This window comes from Gracilinanus agilis, chromosome 4, assembly GCF_016433145.1.
Source record: "Gracilinanus agilis isolate LMUSP501 chromosome 4, AgileGrace, whole genome shotgun sequence".
Classification (NCBI taxonomy): domain Eukaryota; kingdom Metazoa; phylum Chordata; class Mammalia; order Didelphimorphia; family Didelphidae; genus Gracilinanus; species Gracilinanus agilis.
This window is the reverse complement of record NC_058133.1, coordinates 134127064-134147276: the sequence shown is the minus strand read 5'-3', so window position 1 is coordinate 134147276 and position 20213 is coordinate 134127064. Positions and strand designations below refer to the sequence as shown.

Here is a 20213-nt window from a genome sequence, read left to right as displayed (position 1 = left end):
ATACAGCATCCATTCCTATTGAAAACACTGAAAAGTATAGGAATAGAAGGACCTTTCCTAAAAATAATAAACAGTATATACCTAAAACCATCAACAAACTTTTTTGTCCTACCGCCCCCTTTCCAGAAAAAAATATTACTTAGCCCCCTGGAAATTATGAAACTATGTATTGAACTCAGAATAGAATGTAATACAAAAAAAGTGTGGCCATTACCACCTTCCTGGATTGCTGCAGCACCCACCAGGGGGTGGTAGTGCTCACTTTGGGAATCACTGATGTGGATACTTTCTTTTGAGGGGATGGATACTGGTTTATTCTTAACATTTGAAGAAAATTTCTTGTCAAGGTCAGAAACTTAGTCACTAGAAATTTCAAGCTTTAATATTAATGACTTGTCTTCACAGGAAAATTTGCAACAAATTTCTCCTGTACCAATTTGAAAATCTGGTCACTCTATTTCTGGGTATTATATTAAATAGTGATCCAATAACATAATGATTAGGACATTTTATATATAATTATATACCCATTTGCAATTCAGTAATATTTGTATAAATAGCAATGGCTAGATAATATTAGTTAAATACATTAACAAAATTGCTTTAAAGCATCAATGTGAATATTGTATGTTATATATAAAATACATACCTGCTGGACTTATTATCTTTAGCTGATTTAATTGCTTGTATCTGTGAGGCAATCACAGAGAGTACTTCCACATCAATTCGATTAAATTCATCAAAACAACACCATGCTCCTGATTGAACTATTCCAAAGAAGAATTTTCCCATCATCTTAGCAAAAAATAAGTTATTGAAATTAGTAATGATTGCAACAATAGGCTCTTCTTTTTTTAAAACATTTTAAAATATTCATTAGTTAATATGCACAATATTCCTTCTACTTAATTTTTTATTACAGCTTATTATAGCTTAATATTAAAGCCTAATATTTCACTAAGATTTTTAGATACTATGTATATTCATATATATATTTTTAAAATTTATGTCTCTATAATTTTCCTTTTCACTTTGCAATCCTGCATATAGAATTTTCTATATTCCTGAGTAGTATTCATTCTTTAGGGGAATATAGCATTTCATGACCTTATTGCATCAATCTGATTGTCATTTTACCAGCACTGGTCATTTAGGTGGTTCTCAGTTTTTCAGTATTACTAATAGTGTAGCTTTACACAGTGCTGGCACAAAGTAGGCACTTTATATTTTTTGACCGATGGATAGATCGACTTTGTAAAGATTGTTCTTTTTTTCTTTTTAATTATTTCCTTGGAATATCTTTCCAAAGGATACAACAGAAATTTACCAGAATCTCTTAAAGTATAGGAGAATTGAATTACAATTCCAGTTTTGGTTTTACCCAAAGAATACCACCAGTTTTAGCCATTATTCTATACTGCCAGCTCCCATCCCACAAAATCCATACCACTCAGCTTTTTTTCCCTAGGCAGTCCATAAATGTTCCTCTCTCCCAGCTCTATCAGTGCTGAATTTTGTCATTTGTGTTTTTACATGACTAACTGAAAAGGTTTTGACTATAGGCTTTGTGAGAAAAGGTAAGCCAGCTTAGCCAAATTTTGAAAATTATCATCAGTCATAAGAAATGATGAGCAGATTAATTAAAAAAACTTTGAAAGAAATTCATGAGACAATGAATAGTGTAATGAGTAGAACAAGGAAAACATTACATATAGCTACAAATTTAATACTTTAAGTATAACTTGTACATGTTCACCCTCAGAGAATGAACTGAGAGGTGGAAGACAAAAGATATGATCTATATATACATATCTGTTTGCTAGATGATGCCTTCTATGTTGTGGAGAGGTGAGGGAGGGGCAGAGATACCTGGAAATAAATTCCATTAATTAAAAAGAAAAAGTTGACCACCAGGGAATTTTCCACCGATTGGTAAATTTTGAGGAGGTACAGCTCAGTTCACACAGGCTATCTAATGGGTCTTAGAAAGACTGAGATCATAATTATATTAAACATGTGAAATTATTATATAATCTATTACCTTCATATGAATCTTTTAAAATTTTTTGTTGCCTTATTTTAATTTTAAATGTGCTTCTTATAGACAATATATTGAGTGCTTGATACTTCTCATAGCAAAAAAGATTTTTTTCTTCCACATTTAATTAAAATTTTGTATTATACATAGAATTAAGTTTTGACAATTGTTTTCTGACATTTTAGGATTCAGATTTTCTTCTTCCCTCCCCTTTCCCCAAGGTGGTATTCCACATTTAATATTTTAATTTTGGGGTTTATCTTATGTTCCATCAATCTTTATTATTTATTTCTTGATGAAGTTTATTTTGATTATTTATGATATGTGAACTTTGGAACTATAAGAGTGTAACTATTCTTAATCCAAAAAAGCCCTTTTTTCTATTTTGAATACTTTAATATTATGATATACCAGTGATGCCATCAATAAGGACACTCCTTCCAGTGGTGCAGGTTATAACACATTCATATATTCTAATTCTATGAGATCCTTGTTCATGTCTTCCTACAGATTCTACACAAGTGGTCTACCCAATCGGCTGCAAGTCTTCCCTTTGGTCTTTCAGCTTTTTTTTGAGCAAGTTTTATAATACCTGGGCTTTATATATTTTGTACATCTGTCACATGCTCAAGTTGTTCCTGGACCAGCTCACTTACTTTCTTGAGTGTACATGAGAAAGAGACATGAACTGTGATTCTGAGAGAACTTGCAAAGCGGAAACTCCTTCTAACAATGCCATCTAGAGTACAGATGGATTAAGTGATATGCCCAGAGTTACACAAACAGTATGTGTCAGAGGCAGGACTTGTGGAAGACCTGGCTCTGGGGCCAGATTTCTATCCATTACACCATGCTATTTTTCATGATCTCTTATGCTTCTTATTGACAAGTATAAAAAAGAAGAGTTTTCTTTACCTTCAAAATTTCTTTAATTCTATTATGTAAGGTTCATATGGAGTGAACACTTGATGCTGCTATGTATTTCTGTTAACAGAAGTCTTTTACATGAATATAAATACATAATGACAAGAGCATTCCTCATGTTCCATTTTATACACTGTAGGATGATTATTGTTGTTGTGCTATCATTTTACAAAAATATATTTTAAAAATGATTCCATTTTAATTTATTTTCCTCTGAGGGTTCGATAAACCTTACCTTATAATCCAAATCTTCAAAACAGTTGAATACCACACAATGTTTGCCTAAGGCCTGAGGGAAATAATATTGTTTTAGAGCATGCACATTTGTTTTTTAAAAGGACATAAAATATTAGTATTAGTAAAAACTTTCAAAATAAGGGATTTTCTGGAGAAGCATACCTGGGCAAACTTTTTACTTTTACCAAATGACATTTTATGGCAAAATGTTAGTATGAATGCCACAATTTGGCAAATTCTCACAAAAGTAGTGCAGTATACATAGGTACCAGTATATATTTAAGCCAATTAGCTGAATTAATTAGAACATGGTACCAATGACACAAAGGTCACATGGATTTAATCCCCAAATAATCTTTGTTCAGACAACATTTTTCTGTAATGACAAATAACATTCCTAAACTTTGTCAGACCATTAAAATATGTATTTAATGTATATAATCAGTTACTAAGCAAACTGTGTGACTAAAGCAAATTTATTACTGCTACTAAGAGGAAAAGAAGAAAGAAATAGCTTAAAAGCAAATCTACAGAACAATAGGGTTACATTTAAATCATTTATAAAACATGTTTGGAATGACTGACCCATCACTAGGGTGTGTATTTTTCCTGCAAAGTGGTAAGAAATTTGTCCTGAGCCATCCATGGGCTCCGACCAGTCCTTTTTATAAATAATACCACAATTTGACCAGAAATCTAGAGAATGTGACAGTTTTGAGTTATAAAGGAGGTCAGACACAAGAGTACTTCAGAGATTCATTGTACATTGGCAATATAACCATCTATGTCCTAAGAAACAGAATGACTTTTAAAAATTAGACTATCTCCTCTGGAGATGTATTCTAAATCACAAATATTCTTATTGCTTCTGTTTCTTAAAATGGTTAAATCCCCATGACTGTTCCTTGCCCAACCTATTTACCTATAAGCAACAGAAGAATAATTTGGAATACTATAGGAAATTATGTACATACATATTGGTGTGTTTAAAGTTTGTATATATCAGTACACTTGTTTATATTTTTACGTGTGTTCCATACGTCACAAAAGTGATGTCACGTAGTTTAATGAGTTTCTAAAATTGAATGTGTATTTATGAGCTTGAGAGCCTGGTACATCTATGCGTAAAATGTACTTTTTTTTACTATCTACAATTAATACATGCCAACATGTGCCCTTTTGGATGATGCTTATGGTTGTATTCATTACACGTGTACTCATGTGTCCATACCCACTAGAAGTAGTTTGCCTGGGCCAATGTGAATAACTTTTTTGGGTGCATAATTATATAAATGCAAACCTATGTAAAGGGACCATGACTAAAATCAGCACGTGCAAATTTAGTTGGTCAAAATAAATGTTTTTGCTAGAACTAAGTTTGACAAGGAGCTCTGTAGGCATCAGTGAAGCTACCTTGGATATCCAAGGGGGAGAGTAGAGTGATTAGGGAAGTCCCTGATCAATTTGATGAGTCTTCCAATCAATTTGTTGAGATTATAGGTTATTTTGGCAACCTTAGACTCTGGAGACCAATCAAGGCTCCCAGTTTCCTAACGAGGGACTAAAGTAACCTCAGAAATTACAAAAATTCTTTTTTTTTCCATTATATTGTTAAAAATCACTATCTGACTTTTTCTTTAGTAAACCCAAACAAATTAATCTATACTGTTATTTCTTTTTCGTTATATCTGCTTTTTAAAAAGTCTTTAGCTCTAATGGAAATAGATTGTACTATTTTTCCAAATAATTCTATTTTTTGCTGGATTTTAGTACTCCTGTCACCATTCCCTAAGGCCCAATATGAGGATTAACTTCCTAGCAATTGGAGTTACCTGAAAATGAAATGAACTCCATTTCTAAATGGAGGCCCATCAGAGATATTGTATTGGGGGTTCATGTTTCAGATATGGGTTAAACTAGATGACCTTTAGAGGTTCTTCCTAAGATTCTTAAAATCTTTAGCTACTTAATAACTATATCCACTTGGATATTTTACCATTACCTGAAATTATGCTTTAGCAGGCCAAAGATAGTGCTCATCTTCACTCTAAACCAGTTACCATTTCCTAAGTTCCCCATTTTTGTTCATGCAGCCACCATTTTCCTGATGTTGCATCTCTCTTTCATCCATCTAAATTCAATCCATCATCAAATCTTAACAATTCTTCCTTGGAAACTTCTCTCTCAACCTTTTGTTTTTTGCTACCCTGCTGCCATTACACAAAAATATTATATTTGGATTCAGACAACCTAGATTTAAGTTAAGGTTTAGTTCTGGTATATCTCATGTAGGACAAGATACTTCAGCTACCTAGCCTCAGTGCCATCATCTACAAACAAAAGGGTTGGACTTGGTCCTCTCTAAAAGTCCCTTTAAGATGTAAATACAATGACCCTTGTTGTGAGGGTCATTATTTAGCAATTAATTTAGTAATAGTGTTTGACCTAGCAGGAAGGGCTGGAGGATTCCAAGATGGAATGAAGGAGCAGGAAATAGGGCTTGGGCTCTGAGAGGGACTCCATTAGTGGTTGGACATAACTGTTGCTAACCCTGCCTGGGAGATCTCAGAGTTAGGGAAAACCTGCATCCAGATTCCCTGGGATCCTGAGTGGTGGAGGCTTTCAGCAGTGGACATCAGACCTGCAGAGCAGCACCAAGTGGGGAAGTGGTTTGGGATCTGGTGGACAGCATCTCAAGCTCACTCTCTCTACCTGGTTACCTTGGATCACCTTTGCTCTAGGCATCCTGTGATCATCCTTGGATTACCGTGAGACCCTCCAAGCCACCCTCAGACCCTTTAGCTGTGCTGACCAAACCTGGCTGGAACCATGTTTGAGGGAGCCTTCCCTGTGACTTCAGTTCTGCTCCTTTGAGTCCTGCCTGACTTAGTTCAATTTGAATAGTGTAGTTAAGTCCTTCCCTACCTCCTGTGGTTTGCCCCTTAGGGTTTCAGTGTAGAATCCCCTATCCCATCCTTTATTTAGTTACCCTCAATTAACCTGTATAAACTTTTACCTTGCCTGCTGGTTCCATAGATCCTGGCCTAGGGTGAGCTGGGGGACCCTTGGGCCAACTGCCATTCCTGTGTCAGTTAAAACCGTGAACCCTGGTCTCCCTATACTGGTTGATCCTGTCTCTCCTTCAACCCAGTGTGTACCCACAAACCATTTAGGTTATATTTTAACATCTCTGGTGCCCCCTATAATGCCAGCCCTAATGCCTGTATCTCTGCAAGAACCCCCTAAGAGGTGACCCTACCTTTAGTTTATCCCCCTTTAAATCCATGATCCACATTTTCAGTAAAAATTATCTTTGTAATGCAACTGTCTTTGCTCAAAAACCTTCACTGGTTTCCATTACCTACAGTCCAAACTGATATTTAAGACTTCTTACTGTTTGTCCCCATTTTATCTCCTTAAATTTATCACTCGCTACTTGCCAACATGACCACGGCACTCTCTCCTAGCCAGCCTCTTTGCTAAATGCATCTTGTATTTCCCTGTCAACAGTTCCTCATCTTTGTTCATACTATTAGCCTTACCCTTGGTGGGGAGAAGTGAACAAGCATTTATTCAGTGGCAACTATGTACCAGGCACTTACTAAATATTATCTCACTTGATCCTCACCCCAATATTAGGAGGAACATACTGTTATAGACAGTTGAAGAAACAGTGGTAGGCAGAGGTCAGGGGATTTGCCCAGGGTCATACAACTAAGTAAGTGTCTGAGGTTGAATTTGAACTCTGGGCTTCTGCACTCCAACCCCAGCATTCTATCACCTGTACCATTTGGCCTCATTAGCCTCATCCTAGTCATAAGTCTAAAAATTTTACCAATCCTAAAAACGAATACAAATCTCTTCTCTTTCATGAAGCCTTTCCATTTTTTCAATGTGGCAAATTTCCATTTTCCTTGTGACAAACAGGGATAAATGACTTGCCCCGGGTCATACCACTAATACACTTCTGAGGCCAGGAAGATGAGACTTCTTGACTCCTGGTCAAGTACACTATCCCTTGTGCCACTTAGCTGTCCATGTGCCACTTTGCTACTTAACCTCTAATATGACATTTTTCATCTCTTCATGAGCTGGCTAATTATGCTCTGGCTGCGTGTTTTGTCTCCCAGCTTGATTAAAACCGTTTGAGAACATAAGCCATTTTTCTTACTTTTAGTTTGTACTTCAAATCTGAAAGATTTAAATCTGTTTCATTTTCCTGGGTATACAATAAATATATGACTGATGACTATTGTTATAGATAAGGAATGCTTTGGGTGAAAATGTAATATAATTTAAAGAGATTTATCAGAATTGGCACAAGAAACAAAGGCACATTTCATTTCTTCTTTTTGTAGGAAGGTACTTACTTTTGCCAGGTCTTTGACAGTCTCTGTTTTCCCTGTGCCTGCTGGGCCAGCAGGGCAGCCTCCAAGATTCAAGTGGAGTGCACCAGTAAGGGTTAATCTGCATCTATCTGTGAGAGGCGTAATGACAAGTCTGGTGGTACAGCCCAAATATTCAAAGCCATAAGGAAAGGATGCCTTTCCTTGAGCTACAAAACATGTCTTCTCTTTTTTATCCCATTTGTAACGCAGTTGCCTAAAAGTCAATTTTTAAAAATGTTCAAGTAATCAATATTACTTAGTCAGCAATCATTTATTAAGCACCTACTAAATGCCAGGTGCTATGCTAGGCACTGGGACACAAAGGCAAAAATCAAACACCAATTACCTTCAAGGAACTTATTTGTAATTGGAGTAAGAAAACTTCTAGGTTTAACCAAGAGGGCTTTAAACTGTTGGGATAAATATGCTCCCAGATATAATATCAGAAGAAAATTAGTAGAGGAGATGCTTAGTAATTCACAGGAGATGACATAGTTAGAAAGGAAGAAATGATATATATTTTTTAAATTTTTATTTACTTACTTAAATTTTTTTTCTCATGTTTCCATGATTCATTTTCTTTCCTTCCCCTCTTCCCTCCCTGTTCCCAGAAACGTCAAGCAATTCCATTGGGTTGTACGGATGTTATCACTAGATATTTATTTTCATGTTATTCATTTTTGCTATAGAGTGCTCTTTTAAAACCCAAACCCTAATTCATATACCCATATATACAAGTGATAAATGATAAGTCATATGTTTTTTCTTTTGCATTTCTACTCCCACAATTTTTTCTCTCAATGTGAACAGCAATCTTTCTCATAAGTGCTTCAGGAGTGTCCTAGATTATTGTATTGCTATTAGCAGTAAAGACCATTATATTGTTCCACAGTGTTTCACTTTCTTTGTACAATGATCTCTTGGTTCTTCGCAAAAAAAAAAAAAAGATATTTTAAAGTTAATTAATAGCTACTTTAGGGACAGATAGATGGTGCGCTGGATAGCCTACCTGACTTGGAGTCAGGAAGATAGAAGTTCAAATCCTGCCTCAGACACTTTCTAGCTGTGTGACCCTGGGCAACTCATTTAACCCTGGTTGCTTCAGTTTCCTCATCTATAAAATGAGTTTGAGAAGGAAATGGCCAACCACTCTAAATTTTTTTTTTTTGCTAAGAAAACCTCAAGTGGAATTGTGGAGAATCAGATACGACAGAAAAATGATTAAGCAACAAAAAATGGTTACTTTCATCTTTTTTTAAATTCATTTTTGAAAATGACTCGGATCTCATTTGCCCAAAACATTTAATTCGGTATTTAAAGACTTTAAATACTTAAGCCTTTCAGTTCTATGCTTCTTGGCACAATGAAGAGAGTGCTAGTTTCATAGCTGGAGGACTTGAATTATGACTGTTACTGTGTGCCTGTGGGATTGACACTACTTCTCTGGGCTTCAGTTTTCTTACTAATGAAATGAAGCGGGTTAGACTAGGTCATCAGTATTCTCTGGTGCTATGACATTTCTAAACTCTAATGTCTAGACATAAATATGTAGTTCAGGGCCAGTAAAGAAAGTAATCTGGAACCCCAGGATACAAATAGGATCTCGCAGGAATAGACTGAGTAAAGACTGAATGAAGAGAATCAATTTCTTCATTTGTAAAATTGGGTAATAATTACCAGACAAAGTTGTTGTGAAAATAAAATATTTTTAAAGTGCTTTGCAAAGTGCCACATATGTGTTGGTTATCATCATCATCATTATTGTTATAGATAACAATAGATGGTGGGGTAGCACTGATAAGTTTCAGAGTAGAAACCTATGAAAAACATGGGAGTGGGGCATGGAGAGGATTTGGATGAAGATTCATTGGAGGAGTAAGAGAAGCAATGCTATAGTTCTGGTGATATGACCAGTGGGACAGAAGAAGGAATTGTGTGGAGTTTTGTAAACTGGTCACTAAAGTGTCATGAAGGCAAGAAGTTGTCATGTCCAGAAACACCTGCTTGGACACCCCGTGGAAATAGAACAGCTGAGAAATTCTAGACTTAACTCTGTGGCAATTTCATCCTTGGGGGGAAAAACAAACAAATAGAAGAAGCACTGAAAGGAAGGATTATTTGGAGTTTAATTCTGACCAATGAGGAGTAATTTGTTGCCAAAGTAGATATGATGTGAACTGTAAAATGGAGTTACTGCACTACCATAAAGTTCTTTTTTTTTTAGCAGTACTTTTTTATTTGATATTTTTTCTTTCCAGAGAAAACATGCATTTTACAGTACCTGTAACCACATCAATATGTTTACACTGATTTGTGAACTCTGTATTTTTTGGAATGTTGGAAAACTCATCATACCCAATATGTAACAACAACAAAAGAGAGAGGAATACCTTAAATTAGGATATTTTAACTATCACAAAGTACTTAACAGATAAAGAATGAAAATATTCTTATACATACTCTAGGCTTTGAGAGAAAAAGTTTCTAAAAGTTGAAAGGAAGAATGGAGAGGATTCCATGGATTTATTTTTTGCTTTTTTTTTTAATACCATTATCTTCTGTCTTAGAATCAATACTGAATATTGGTTCTAAGGCATAAGGGTATTTAGGTCTAGGCAAGTGTGGTTAAGTGACAGCTAGGAAGTGTCCAAGAACATATTTAATCCCTGGACTCTCTAATTCCAGGTCTGGCTCTCTATCCATTAAGCCACTTTGATATCCCTCTTGGACTAAGATTTTGCAAGGGAAGTCTATTGATGATAGTTTATCCACAAGAACAGAATTCAAAGCCCTTAGCTGTTTTCATGCCTTGCAATGGACTCCTAGCCCTACTATTATCTTCACAGTATCTTTAGGTTATTAATACAGGGCTTATTCTCTTTTAACCAGAACATCAAAAGAGAGTTTTAAGTATGTCAAAGGGCAAAGGTGCTTAACATGTGGCATTCAACATTCCCAAGTGCTTCAGGAACCAGAAGAAAATGTAGGCACTAGGAAATTGCTAACCAACCAAATAAATAAATAAACAAATAAATGAATAAATGAATGAATGAATGAATAAATGAATAAAACAAACAAACAAACAAATAAATAAATAAATACAACAAAACAATGTTTAACATATAAGACTCCAGGTATGCTTATGTACAGTTTGGCGGCCTTTATTTCTATCTGAGTTTGACATCTTTGCCATAGGGTATGGGACATAAGATAAAATGATCCTTATGATATATAGTGTTTACAATTAAGATGAAGGGTCAGGTGTTACTCTATTGCATGAATTCTGAATGATCATTTGAGCACAAATTTTGTGTGACTGCTTGAGCATTTTTTTCAATTGGGAAGCAATTTATCACTCTTAGTCACCAATCAGGTCTTTAATATCAAATCCCACGAGGCAGTATGCCATTATAAAGTACCTGTAGATTGTCCTGATGAGCTTTTTCCCCAGATAATGGCTCAAGACAAATTGGCATATCTTTTTTGAGTTGCAGAACAATGATAATATGTTAATGTGGAACTGGAACCTTCTCTGAAAAGGAGAAGTATGTAGAACAAATAATATGACATCTGGGAATCTTTTAAATGGTTATGGAGAAACCTATTGGTAGGAAGGCAGGATGCTGTCATGATGAAGAATGACAATAACCTGTCAAAGTGTGAAAGGGGATCATTGTTGTAGAAGACAGTATTTGCCCTAGAATAATGATAGAGAAGAGAGAAGAATTCAATGTCGTGAATGCTTTCTTTATGTTAGGGGCAATATTTAGGATTGTGTGGTAATCCTACATTCATAAAGCTATACTTGATTATTTTATTTTAAAAGGCTTTTAATTATGCATACAACCATTCTCTCCACTCAAACCACCTTCCTTAAGGTTCTCATCTCTTGCTAATTGGATTCTCTGCTTCCAGTCTCTTCCCTTTCAAATCTATTCTTTGCATAACTGCCTAAGTAATGTTACTAACGTGTAGGACATTCATCTTTTCAAAATTCTAGATGGCTATCTATTGTATCAAGGGCAATGTGGAACGACATCCTAGCTTCTAATGGGTAGATGAACTAAATAGGTTTGCAATATTTAAGGCACGTCATGTATATTCTTTTATTGCAGTGCTCCTAACATTCAAATATTCAGTTTGGTCATTTAGGGGAATACCACCAATGCACTTTCCCCCTTGATTATCTGGATCCTTGCATGAAGATCACGCGCTAAATGATCACATTTGTCCTTGTAAGGACATTTCTTAAGCACTGCATCAATAGTGTCAACAGATAAGTAAAGCAAAATGACAGGAAACCTATAGGAAATTAAATTCATAATAATCTATTGAAACTGGCTCTTTAGCGGTGACTTGTCTGTCTGCCATGTGACTTTGAAGTCTGGCTATTATGAAGCTGACTGTGCCTCAAGAAACAGGGTAGGCTGTATTACATAGAAATATTAGCCATAGACTATCTGAGAAATTATTCCCTCAGATGGGAGATGATCTTCCCTCCAGCATTCCTCCTTTATCTTTCCCCCTATCTTCCCTAGCTCCCTGATTAATGTCTTAAAATGTTAACTATGAGAAAAAAGGTATAATGTATAGAGTTCTTGGCAGTTATGAGAACTAGTAGTCATGAAAATGGTTCTGATTAGATGCAGAATTCATTTCTTCCTTCTGGTTATCCTCAGTTTAATAAATGTCACATCAAAAAATTAAACTATATTTAATGACATAATAGACTTCAATCATGCTTTATCTTAGCTTTTCTTGGAAGTTAAAGAAACAAAATTTTGGAGAGATGGTTTTTTTCCTATGAAGTCAGGCAACCAAAGACATATAAAATGTCTTTGAAAGTTTGGAACTTCACAGTGGCTCTAAGGGCTTTATAGATGGTTTCTTCCCCTCCCTCCCACTTGTGTATAGTTGGTTCTATTCCCACTTACTCTAATACTTATCTACGAATATGGCGAAGAGATTCATAATTTAGAGAACAGACTGAAGTTATAAACATACTTTTTCACAATAGTTATTATTGGAATTAGCAGCAAATCAGGGGAAAAGGTAAAATAATAATAAGCTAACATATATATCTCACTTTGAAGTTTGCAAAGCACTTTACTTGTGTTAACTGATTTGATCTTCACAACAATCACGTGAGGTAGGTGCTATTATTATTAATATTCCCATTTTACAGATGAGGAAACTGAGGTAGACAGAGGATAAGTGGCTTGCCCTGGGTTACCCAACTTCAAGTCTTTGTGACTCCAAGTTCAGTATTCTATCCAATATACTATCCATGCAGATCTTTTGAATACTCTCTATGACAATAAAAAATGAGGCCAAGAGAAGAAAAGAGGGCAATTAGGGAGAAATGGGATGATAGAAAAGGGGAGGTAGTGAGGAGGTGGACCAATAAGTATTTATTAAATGCCTCCTACATGCCAGGCACTTTGCTAAACATTGAGGATACAAAGAGCTACATAAAACAGCCCCTATTCACAAGGATCTCACAGTCTAATGGGGGAGTCAAGAAGCAAATAATGATGTATTAATAAGATAGACAGGATAAATGAGAAGGAAGGCACAAATAATAAAGAAGAGTAGAAAAAGGCTAAAAGAAAAACAATGGCTAACATGTATACAGCATTTTAACTAGTCAAAAACATATTTGAGAATTCAGCTTGAATTTTCTAAATTTTAAGAGAATCAATATGCGCAGAGAGAAATGTTTTTGCTAAGATTCTTCTTACTTAATAAAATTTAGGAGTACGTACCTTGTCCATTCAAAGTTATCTTCTCTAAAGATATTATTGTCTATCATTTCTGTCAATATATCCCTGCAGTAAACATAACGGGTAAGCAATGCTTCTAGGACAATTTTTTTTCGAAAATGAAGAGTGTCAGACATCACTAGATCTGCAAGCTGGTCTAGGACATTTAGGAGATTCTCATAGACATTTTTCAATTGCACACTTGGCTCAGAACTGTTAAAACTGTCATTACAGTCATTAGCAAACATTATTTGGCTCTGAAAAGAGGACACACGAATTTGATTATCTTTAGTTTTAACTTCCTTGAATCACAAATTTCACTTTAAAGAAAAATACAGGCTTTTAATTTAAATTAAGTCTGTGCAGACAGCTAACCAAAATTAATTCTCAAGAACAATTAGTTAATTAGTGAATTATGCTTAATACTTATATTTCTGTTCTAAAAGGTATACTCGTTTGGGTAAAACTTTCTATCTTAATTAGAGTGATAAATTAATGAAAATATGTTTGCATATTACAAATACACATTTTAGTTTCAAAGTCTTGGGTTGCAAAATAAGGAATAAAGGTTAGTGAATACTTTAACCCAGTGATGGGCAACCTGCAGGCTGCCGGCCAGATATGGCCCCCTGAAATGTTCTATCCAGTCCCACGACATTATTCGTAATCTGACGAATACAATGAGGAGGATACAATACAATGAAACTTCAGACACAGACTGACAGATGAGCATCTCCTTTCCTTTGGCCCCCTCTTTAAAAAGTTTGCCCATCACTGCTTTAACCTATTAAGGGAAATGGCCAAGGAAGATGTTTTACTTAAATGAGAACTTTGAGGATTTAAAGTGCAAACATAAATATCATTCAGGAAATTGTTCAATGTTCCTCCTCTTTCTGGGTCCTAATAGTGGGATATCTTGAGCAATCTGCTCATAGAAACTTAATATTATATTCATTTCATACCTCTGCCACTATTCTACCCTTTCACCAGAACTTTAAATCTCCATTTAGCCAATTGGAGAGGTGATAGGTCTAGAGCAGAGAGTAGGCAAAGGAAACAGTGCCTAGGAAATCCATGCCTAAAGAACATAGAAGTGAAAAAAGAAAAATAGGTACTTGATATCTCTAAGCCCTTCTCTCCACTAAGTCTTTTATAGAATTTTGTGCCACACCAAGAAAGTATAATATCTTATTAATTCTATCACCTGATTATTTCTATTAACCTAATGCCACCTCCAAATTATCTTGCTATACAGATTAGAGATATCAATACAGATGTGATTATTTTATAGAATGTCTTAGACCTAAGATATCTAGAATAAGAAGGAAAGTAGTAATTGTGGGGGAGTACGTCTTTATACCAAACATTTCTGGTAAAGATATATGGGCAACTACAAGAATATATATGATCAAAAGTCATTCTACAATAGAAAAATGATCAAAAACATTCTCTAAAGAAAAAATTTCAAACTATTAAAAACTACTTGAAAGAAATTTCCAAATCACTATGAAGAGAAATGAATACTCAAACAATCCTGAGGTTTCCTCTAGCAAATTGTCAAAGATAACAAAAGATAGAAATTGCCAGTGTTGAAAGGATGGTAGAAATATGAACACATTAATGCATTGTTGGTGGATCTGTGAATTAGTACATCATTCTGTGAAGCAATTTGGAGTTATGCATATAAAATGACTGAAATGTCTGTATCCTTTTGACTTAGATATTTAAGTGCTAAGCACATACCCCCAGCTATAACTGCTATTTATAGCAGTACTTATTGGGGTATTCAAGAACTGAAAACAAAAAGATACCCACTGATTGTAGAATGACTTAAGAAATTATGGCACATGAAAGTATAAGACAAATTTTAAAATAATGAATACAAAGAAGCTTGGGAAAATTTTTTATGAACTGATACAAAAGGAAGTAATCAGAGTCAAGAAAAAATTTAAATGTTGATAACTAAAAATTTGGGGAAAAATCTTAAAACCAAGTTGAATATTGTAAAATCATATGGAACAAGCTTGCCTCTAATCCTAGAATTAATATTAATATTAGTATTAGAATATATCTCCTTCTGCTCTTTTGCAGAAGCAGAAGTCCAGGGGTTTGAAACACTGCATATAATTTTAGGGTTTTTCAGTGTTTTGATTGATTTTGTCAATTTTCCACCTTTTTTCCCCTGCTACTTTTATTCAATTTTTTTCTAAAAATGGACATAAAGACAAAAAATAGGTCAAATATATTTAAAAATAAAATTTATATTAGTCAATTTTTCACTATTTGGAGTTTCATCAAAGCTTTCACAATTAAAATGTATTGGAATAATTAACTTGCTAGTATGAATAAAGATTAACTTATTAACAATATACCAAACACTATATAGTATTTTTCACTTTTAAAAATTCCAAAGAAATTGTAAAAAAAAATGACAGAAAGAAAAGCAATGAATACTTGTCTTCAAAAAACAAATCTTTCTCATTAAAAGGTAAAAATTAGTAATTCTACAAAAGCAACAAGAATGGTCACTTTTTAGCATATTTTTATATATCTGTTTTGTTGGCAATGCTTCCATTTTTCCACAAACTGTTTAGGCTTACAATCTATCTTCATAAGAAATAACTTACCACAAGAAGTATCACTTGTCCTGGATGAGACTGTACCCAGTTCCTAAAATTTTCTCGGTCAAATTGATCAATTCCTTTGTTTAAAAACCTACAATTACAACATTTTGTATATGGCATTTATAAGCAATCTTGTTCATAATAATTTATTTGTTAACTCAGTGACTAAAAGTCATAAGGTGAATGATTTTCTTAGAACCTTTTATTTCTCCATATTACTTTGGTATTGTAAAAAGAACTATTTAAAGGTCTATTTCATCTCTGATGCTCAGTTCTCCATATTCTTCTCTGAGGTTTGCATACTCTTTGCCAATGGAGGCTGGTGAACTTTATGGAGAGCAAGTAATCCTCAAATATACTGATAGCATATATCTAGGAGGGAGGGAAAGACTGGGGAATACAAAGTAATTTTTAGTGATATTAATTTGGCAGTATTCCACAGAATAAATTAGAAAGATGACACCAGGTAAGTGAGGAGTTGTGGTCCAGGATCAAGGAGATGAGGGCCTATATTACGGTGGAAGCAGGTAGTATACAAAGAAAGAGTTGTAAGTAAGAAATAAGATTAATCAATAGGAGTTAGTGAGTGATTTCATGAGGGGTGAGAGGGAGAATTAATAGGACTAAAATATTTTGAGTCTGATGATTGACTAAATGGAGGTGATTCAGAGATAGAGAAGTCTAGAGTGGAAGACTGGGAAAAAGATGATTATTTGATTTTAGAATGTTGTAGTAGAGTTCATGATGGGCTATCCAAATAAAAATGTCCAACATGAAGTTGGAAATGTAGAAATGAAGCTCAGGAGAGAGACTAATGATATAAACAAAGAAATGGCACGTGTAAATATTACCTACAGATGTCCTCACCTACTAACTCCAATTCTGAAGGCTACTTTTTTTTTTAAGACTGTGTCCCTATCTCACCCAGGATGAAAGTTCAGTGTTTACTCATGGACCAGATCCCATTACTATTCCACAGGTAAACCTTGATCTGCCCCGTTTCTAAACTGGTCCTGATGATCTCCTTTTAAGTAGTCGGGTTACCCCTCACTCCCATGACCTAGCCATATCAGTGCTGGGCTTAATGTAGACACTCAATTAATTTTAGCCCTACTGCAGCTGAACACTCTCAAAGCAAGTGATGCACCTGTGAATGACACTTTCTATAAGGCACATAACTTAAAGATTTAGAAATTAATAAAGTGCCTCATCAGAAGACAATCTTTTCCTCATCTCTGTCCTTGCCATATATTCAGTCCGTTGTCAAATTCTATCAAAACTTTTCTAAAACTTCCCTTTTTACTTTACTATTACAACCTTAAAAGAATATAACAATAATATTATTATAGCTAGCATTAATATATATAGTGACTTAAGGTTTGCAAATCACTTTGTAACTATTATCTCCTTTGATCATTACAATGACCCTGGTGAGGTAGGTACCATTATTACTCTCATTTTACAAATGAGAAAACTGAGTCTAAGAGAGGCTAAGTAACTTGGCCACATAGTTATTAAAGGTCTGAGGCCAGTTTTGAACTGAGGTCTTCTAATTAATAGGGTTAGTACTCTATTCACTGTTCCACCTCATTGCCTCTAAGAGGCTAGAGATAGGATTCTTAACCTTTTTGTGTCAGAGATCACTTTGGCAGTCTGGTCATTTAATCAGTTTTTATTGTTGTTGTTCAGTCATTTTCAGTCATGTCCTGCACTTCCCAAGAGTTACTCATCCTGCACTTAATTGGTGGGATTTCCATGCCTAGAAATGTTTCCTAAAATATGTTTCTTTTTGCTTCTTTGCTTCTTTTAATTGTCTCTTTAGATCTGTAATGACTGAATCTTTCTCAGATTCATTACTTCTTGCTGCTTTTAAATCTTTCTCCTTAAGAGTCATGAACATAAGTAGCTATTTTTCGTAGGTCTTCCACAGACAGATTCTCCCACCCAGGACAATGAAGACGAAAGTAAGTCTGCATAGGGACAGCACAACCATTTACAAACTGTTGTCTAATACAGTGATGGGCAAACTATGACCCATGGGCCAGATGCAGCCCCCTGAAATGTTCTATCCAGCTGCAGGACATTATTCCTAATCTGACGAATACAATGAGTAGGATACAATACAAAGAAACTTCCAAAGAGTTGCCTTAGAAACAGACTGACAGATGAGCATTTCCTTTCCTTTGGCCCTTTCTTTAAAAAGTTTGCTCTTCACTGAATATGTTGAATTGTGTCTTCTGCTTGTAAATCACGAAACCCAAGGGTCATCTCTGCTGCTTCTACCAGATGATCTAGATACACACTTGGGTGTTCATCTTACCCCCTGCTTCATCTTCTCAAATATACCCCAGAACTTGGACAATGAGCATGCAGTCACATCGCCTCTAATAAATCTTCTCTACACCTGATCAAATAATTCATGCTGGCATAAGAACTTAATTCTAGATCACTGAACTCTGTTGGCCATAATGTCAAATTCTGATTATTTCTTGTTTCCTCTATGAATTTTGTTTTTTCGCTGGGAGAATAAAATTCAGTCAATAAAAACTCAATGTCCTCAAAAGATGGATTATAAAGCTTAAAAGCCCTCTTCATTTCTTTTATTTTTTTTGCAGATCTAGGTAGAACTTGGGAAACCATCTCTTCAAAATTTCCAAATCATTTCCAGTAAAAGGTATCCCTTTACATGAACTATTTCAGAATCTGCCTGTAAAATTGTGCGATCACAAATGGGAAATATAGACACAGTAGTTTCTGCACTTTTCTCTGTCTCTGTACTGTTCTCTTCCTTTATTGCACAGGGGTCAGGTTGCTGTTTTTAGATTATTTCAAGTTGCATAATGGTATGGGCATCCAGCTGTTTGTCCTTCTCTTATTTTTCTATTTATCTCTATCAGTTGTCTAATCTGTTCCTTCAATGCCACTATAATTGCCTTATTATCATCAGTCTTTCCACATACATGTCCCAATAATTTCTTCATAGTCCATATACCCTGGCACAGAGACAGTAACATAGGTCCCAACATTGGCAAGAAATCAATGACTTCTGCTATGCTCACAGTAAGCCATTTGTGATTATTTGAAGAACTCTGGAAAGCCATTAAAGCTCCTGATAATTGGCACAACCCACACAAGCTTTGAACCCTACGTAGTAGGTGACAGAAGCATGGTAATTCCACTCAGTTTCCCCCATGTGACTCTTTTTTCACTAACATTCCCTTTTATTTGAATCATTGTAATCAATATCCTTACTCAGCCCCAGGGAAACACAGAAAAACAATACAGGCTAATAGCAGAATCTCCCCCAGGTCCCTTATAACTCCTAGGAAATTCCCTCCTTTACATGCAGTAATACAGAAATTTCCCTAGAATTCACTTCACAACAAACCAGAAAATAGTGATTTAATGTTAAAGATTTAAAAAACCCTAACTTAGGCTCCCATATACAGGTGCCTACAAAAACAGGACAGAATAGTCTCCAAGTTTCCCCCCTGTCCCTGATTTGGTAAAATACACATAAAAGAACAATGAAATGGAGAAATTGTCTCCCATGAAAAAACCTATACTTTCTCACCACTGTGGCCCAGAGATATATCAAACATACCTAACACAGTCTCTAAGAAAAGATGTATGGTGAGAATGTATTTCCATGCCAACTTTATGTGTGATCTCAAAGTGCATAAAATAAATACAGCCCAAAAGCTGACCAGAGCAATCTTTGTGATGCCTGGCTCTGGCTGAAACCCTGATTACTCTCATTCATTTCAGTCATGTCACTGACCCTGTCCTGCCTCCGAGATTTTCCTGGATCTGTGGGAGTCTTAAACCCTCACAAAGAACTTTGAACCCTAAGCAGAAGATTTTCTATTTGACCCTGGAAGTAATGGGGCACCACTGGAGTATATTTAATGGTAGGAGTGACAAGGTGAAACTTGCACTTTAGGAAGATCAATCCCACAGCTGACTGAAATAGGGAAGAAATCTGTGATGGGGGACCAGCCAGAAGGCTTTTAAAATAGCCTAGAAATGATGTGATCAGAACTTGATATAAGGGTAGCGGCAATGTTACAAGAGACAGAGAGGTATAAAAAATGCTGTGAAGGTCAAATAGACAGGATTTGGCAACAGTTTAAATACTGGAGGTAACAGAGTGAAGACTAAAAGATAACGCCTAGTTTGTGAGCCTGGAAAAAGGGAGGATGCTGGTGTCTGACAGGAAGAGCAAAGTCTGGAAAAAGGT

At 35.2% G+C, this 20213-nt stretch overlaps 1 protein-coding gene across 1 annotated transcript in view; it reads right to left on the bottom strand.

Moving 5' to 3' along the window:
* DNAH14 (dynein axonemal heavy chain 14) overlaps positions 1 to 20213 on the bottom strand; it is a 374871-nt gene that overhangs the window by 229714 nt on the left and 124944 nt on the right. Inside the window, exons 27-31 of the mRNA XM_044674970.1 lie at positions 15977 to 16064; positions 13353 to 13606; positions 7570 to 7801; positions 3198 to 3251; positions 650 to 795 (exon numbers count right to left, since the gene is read on the bottom strand). Of these exons, the coding sequence (XP_044530905.1) occupies positions 650 to 795; positions 3198 to 3251; positions 7570 to 7801; positions 13353 to 13606; positions 15977 to 16064 (774 nt within the window). The remainder of the gene's footprint in view (positions 1 to 649; positions 796 to 3197; positions 3252 to 7569; positions 7802 to 13352; positions 13607 to 15976; positions 16065 to 20213) is intronic.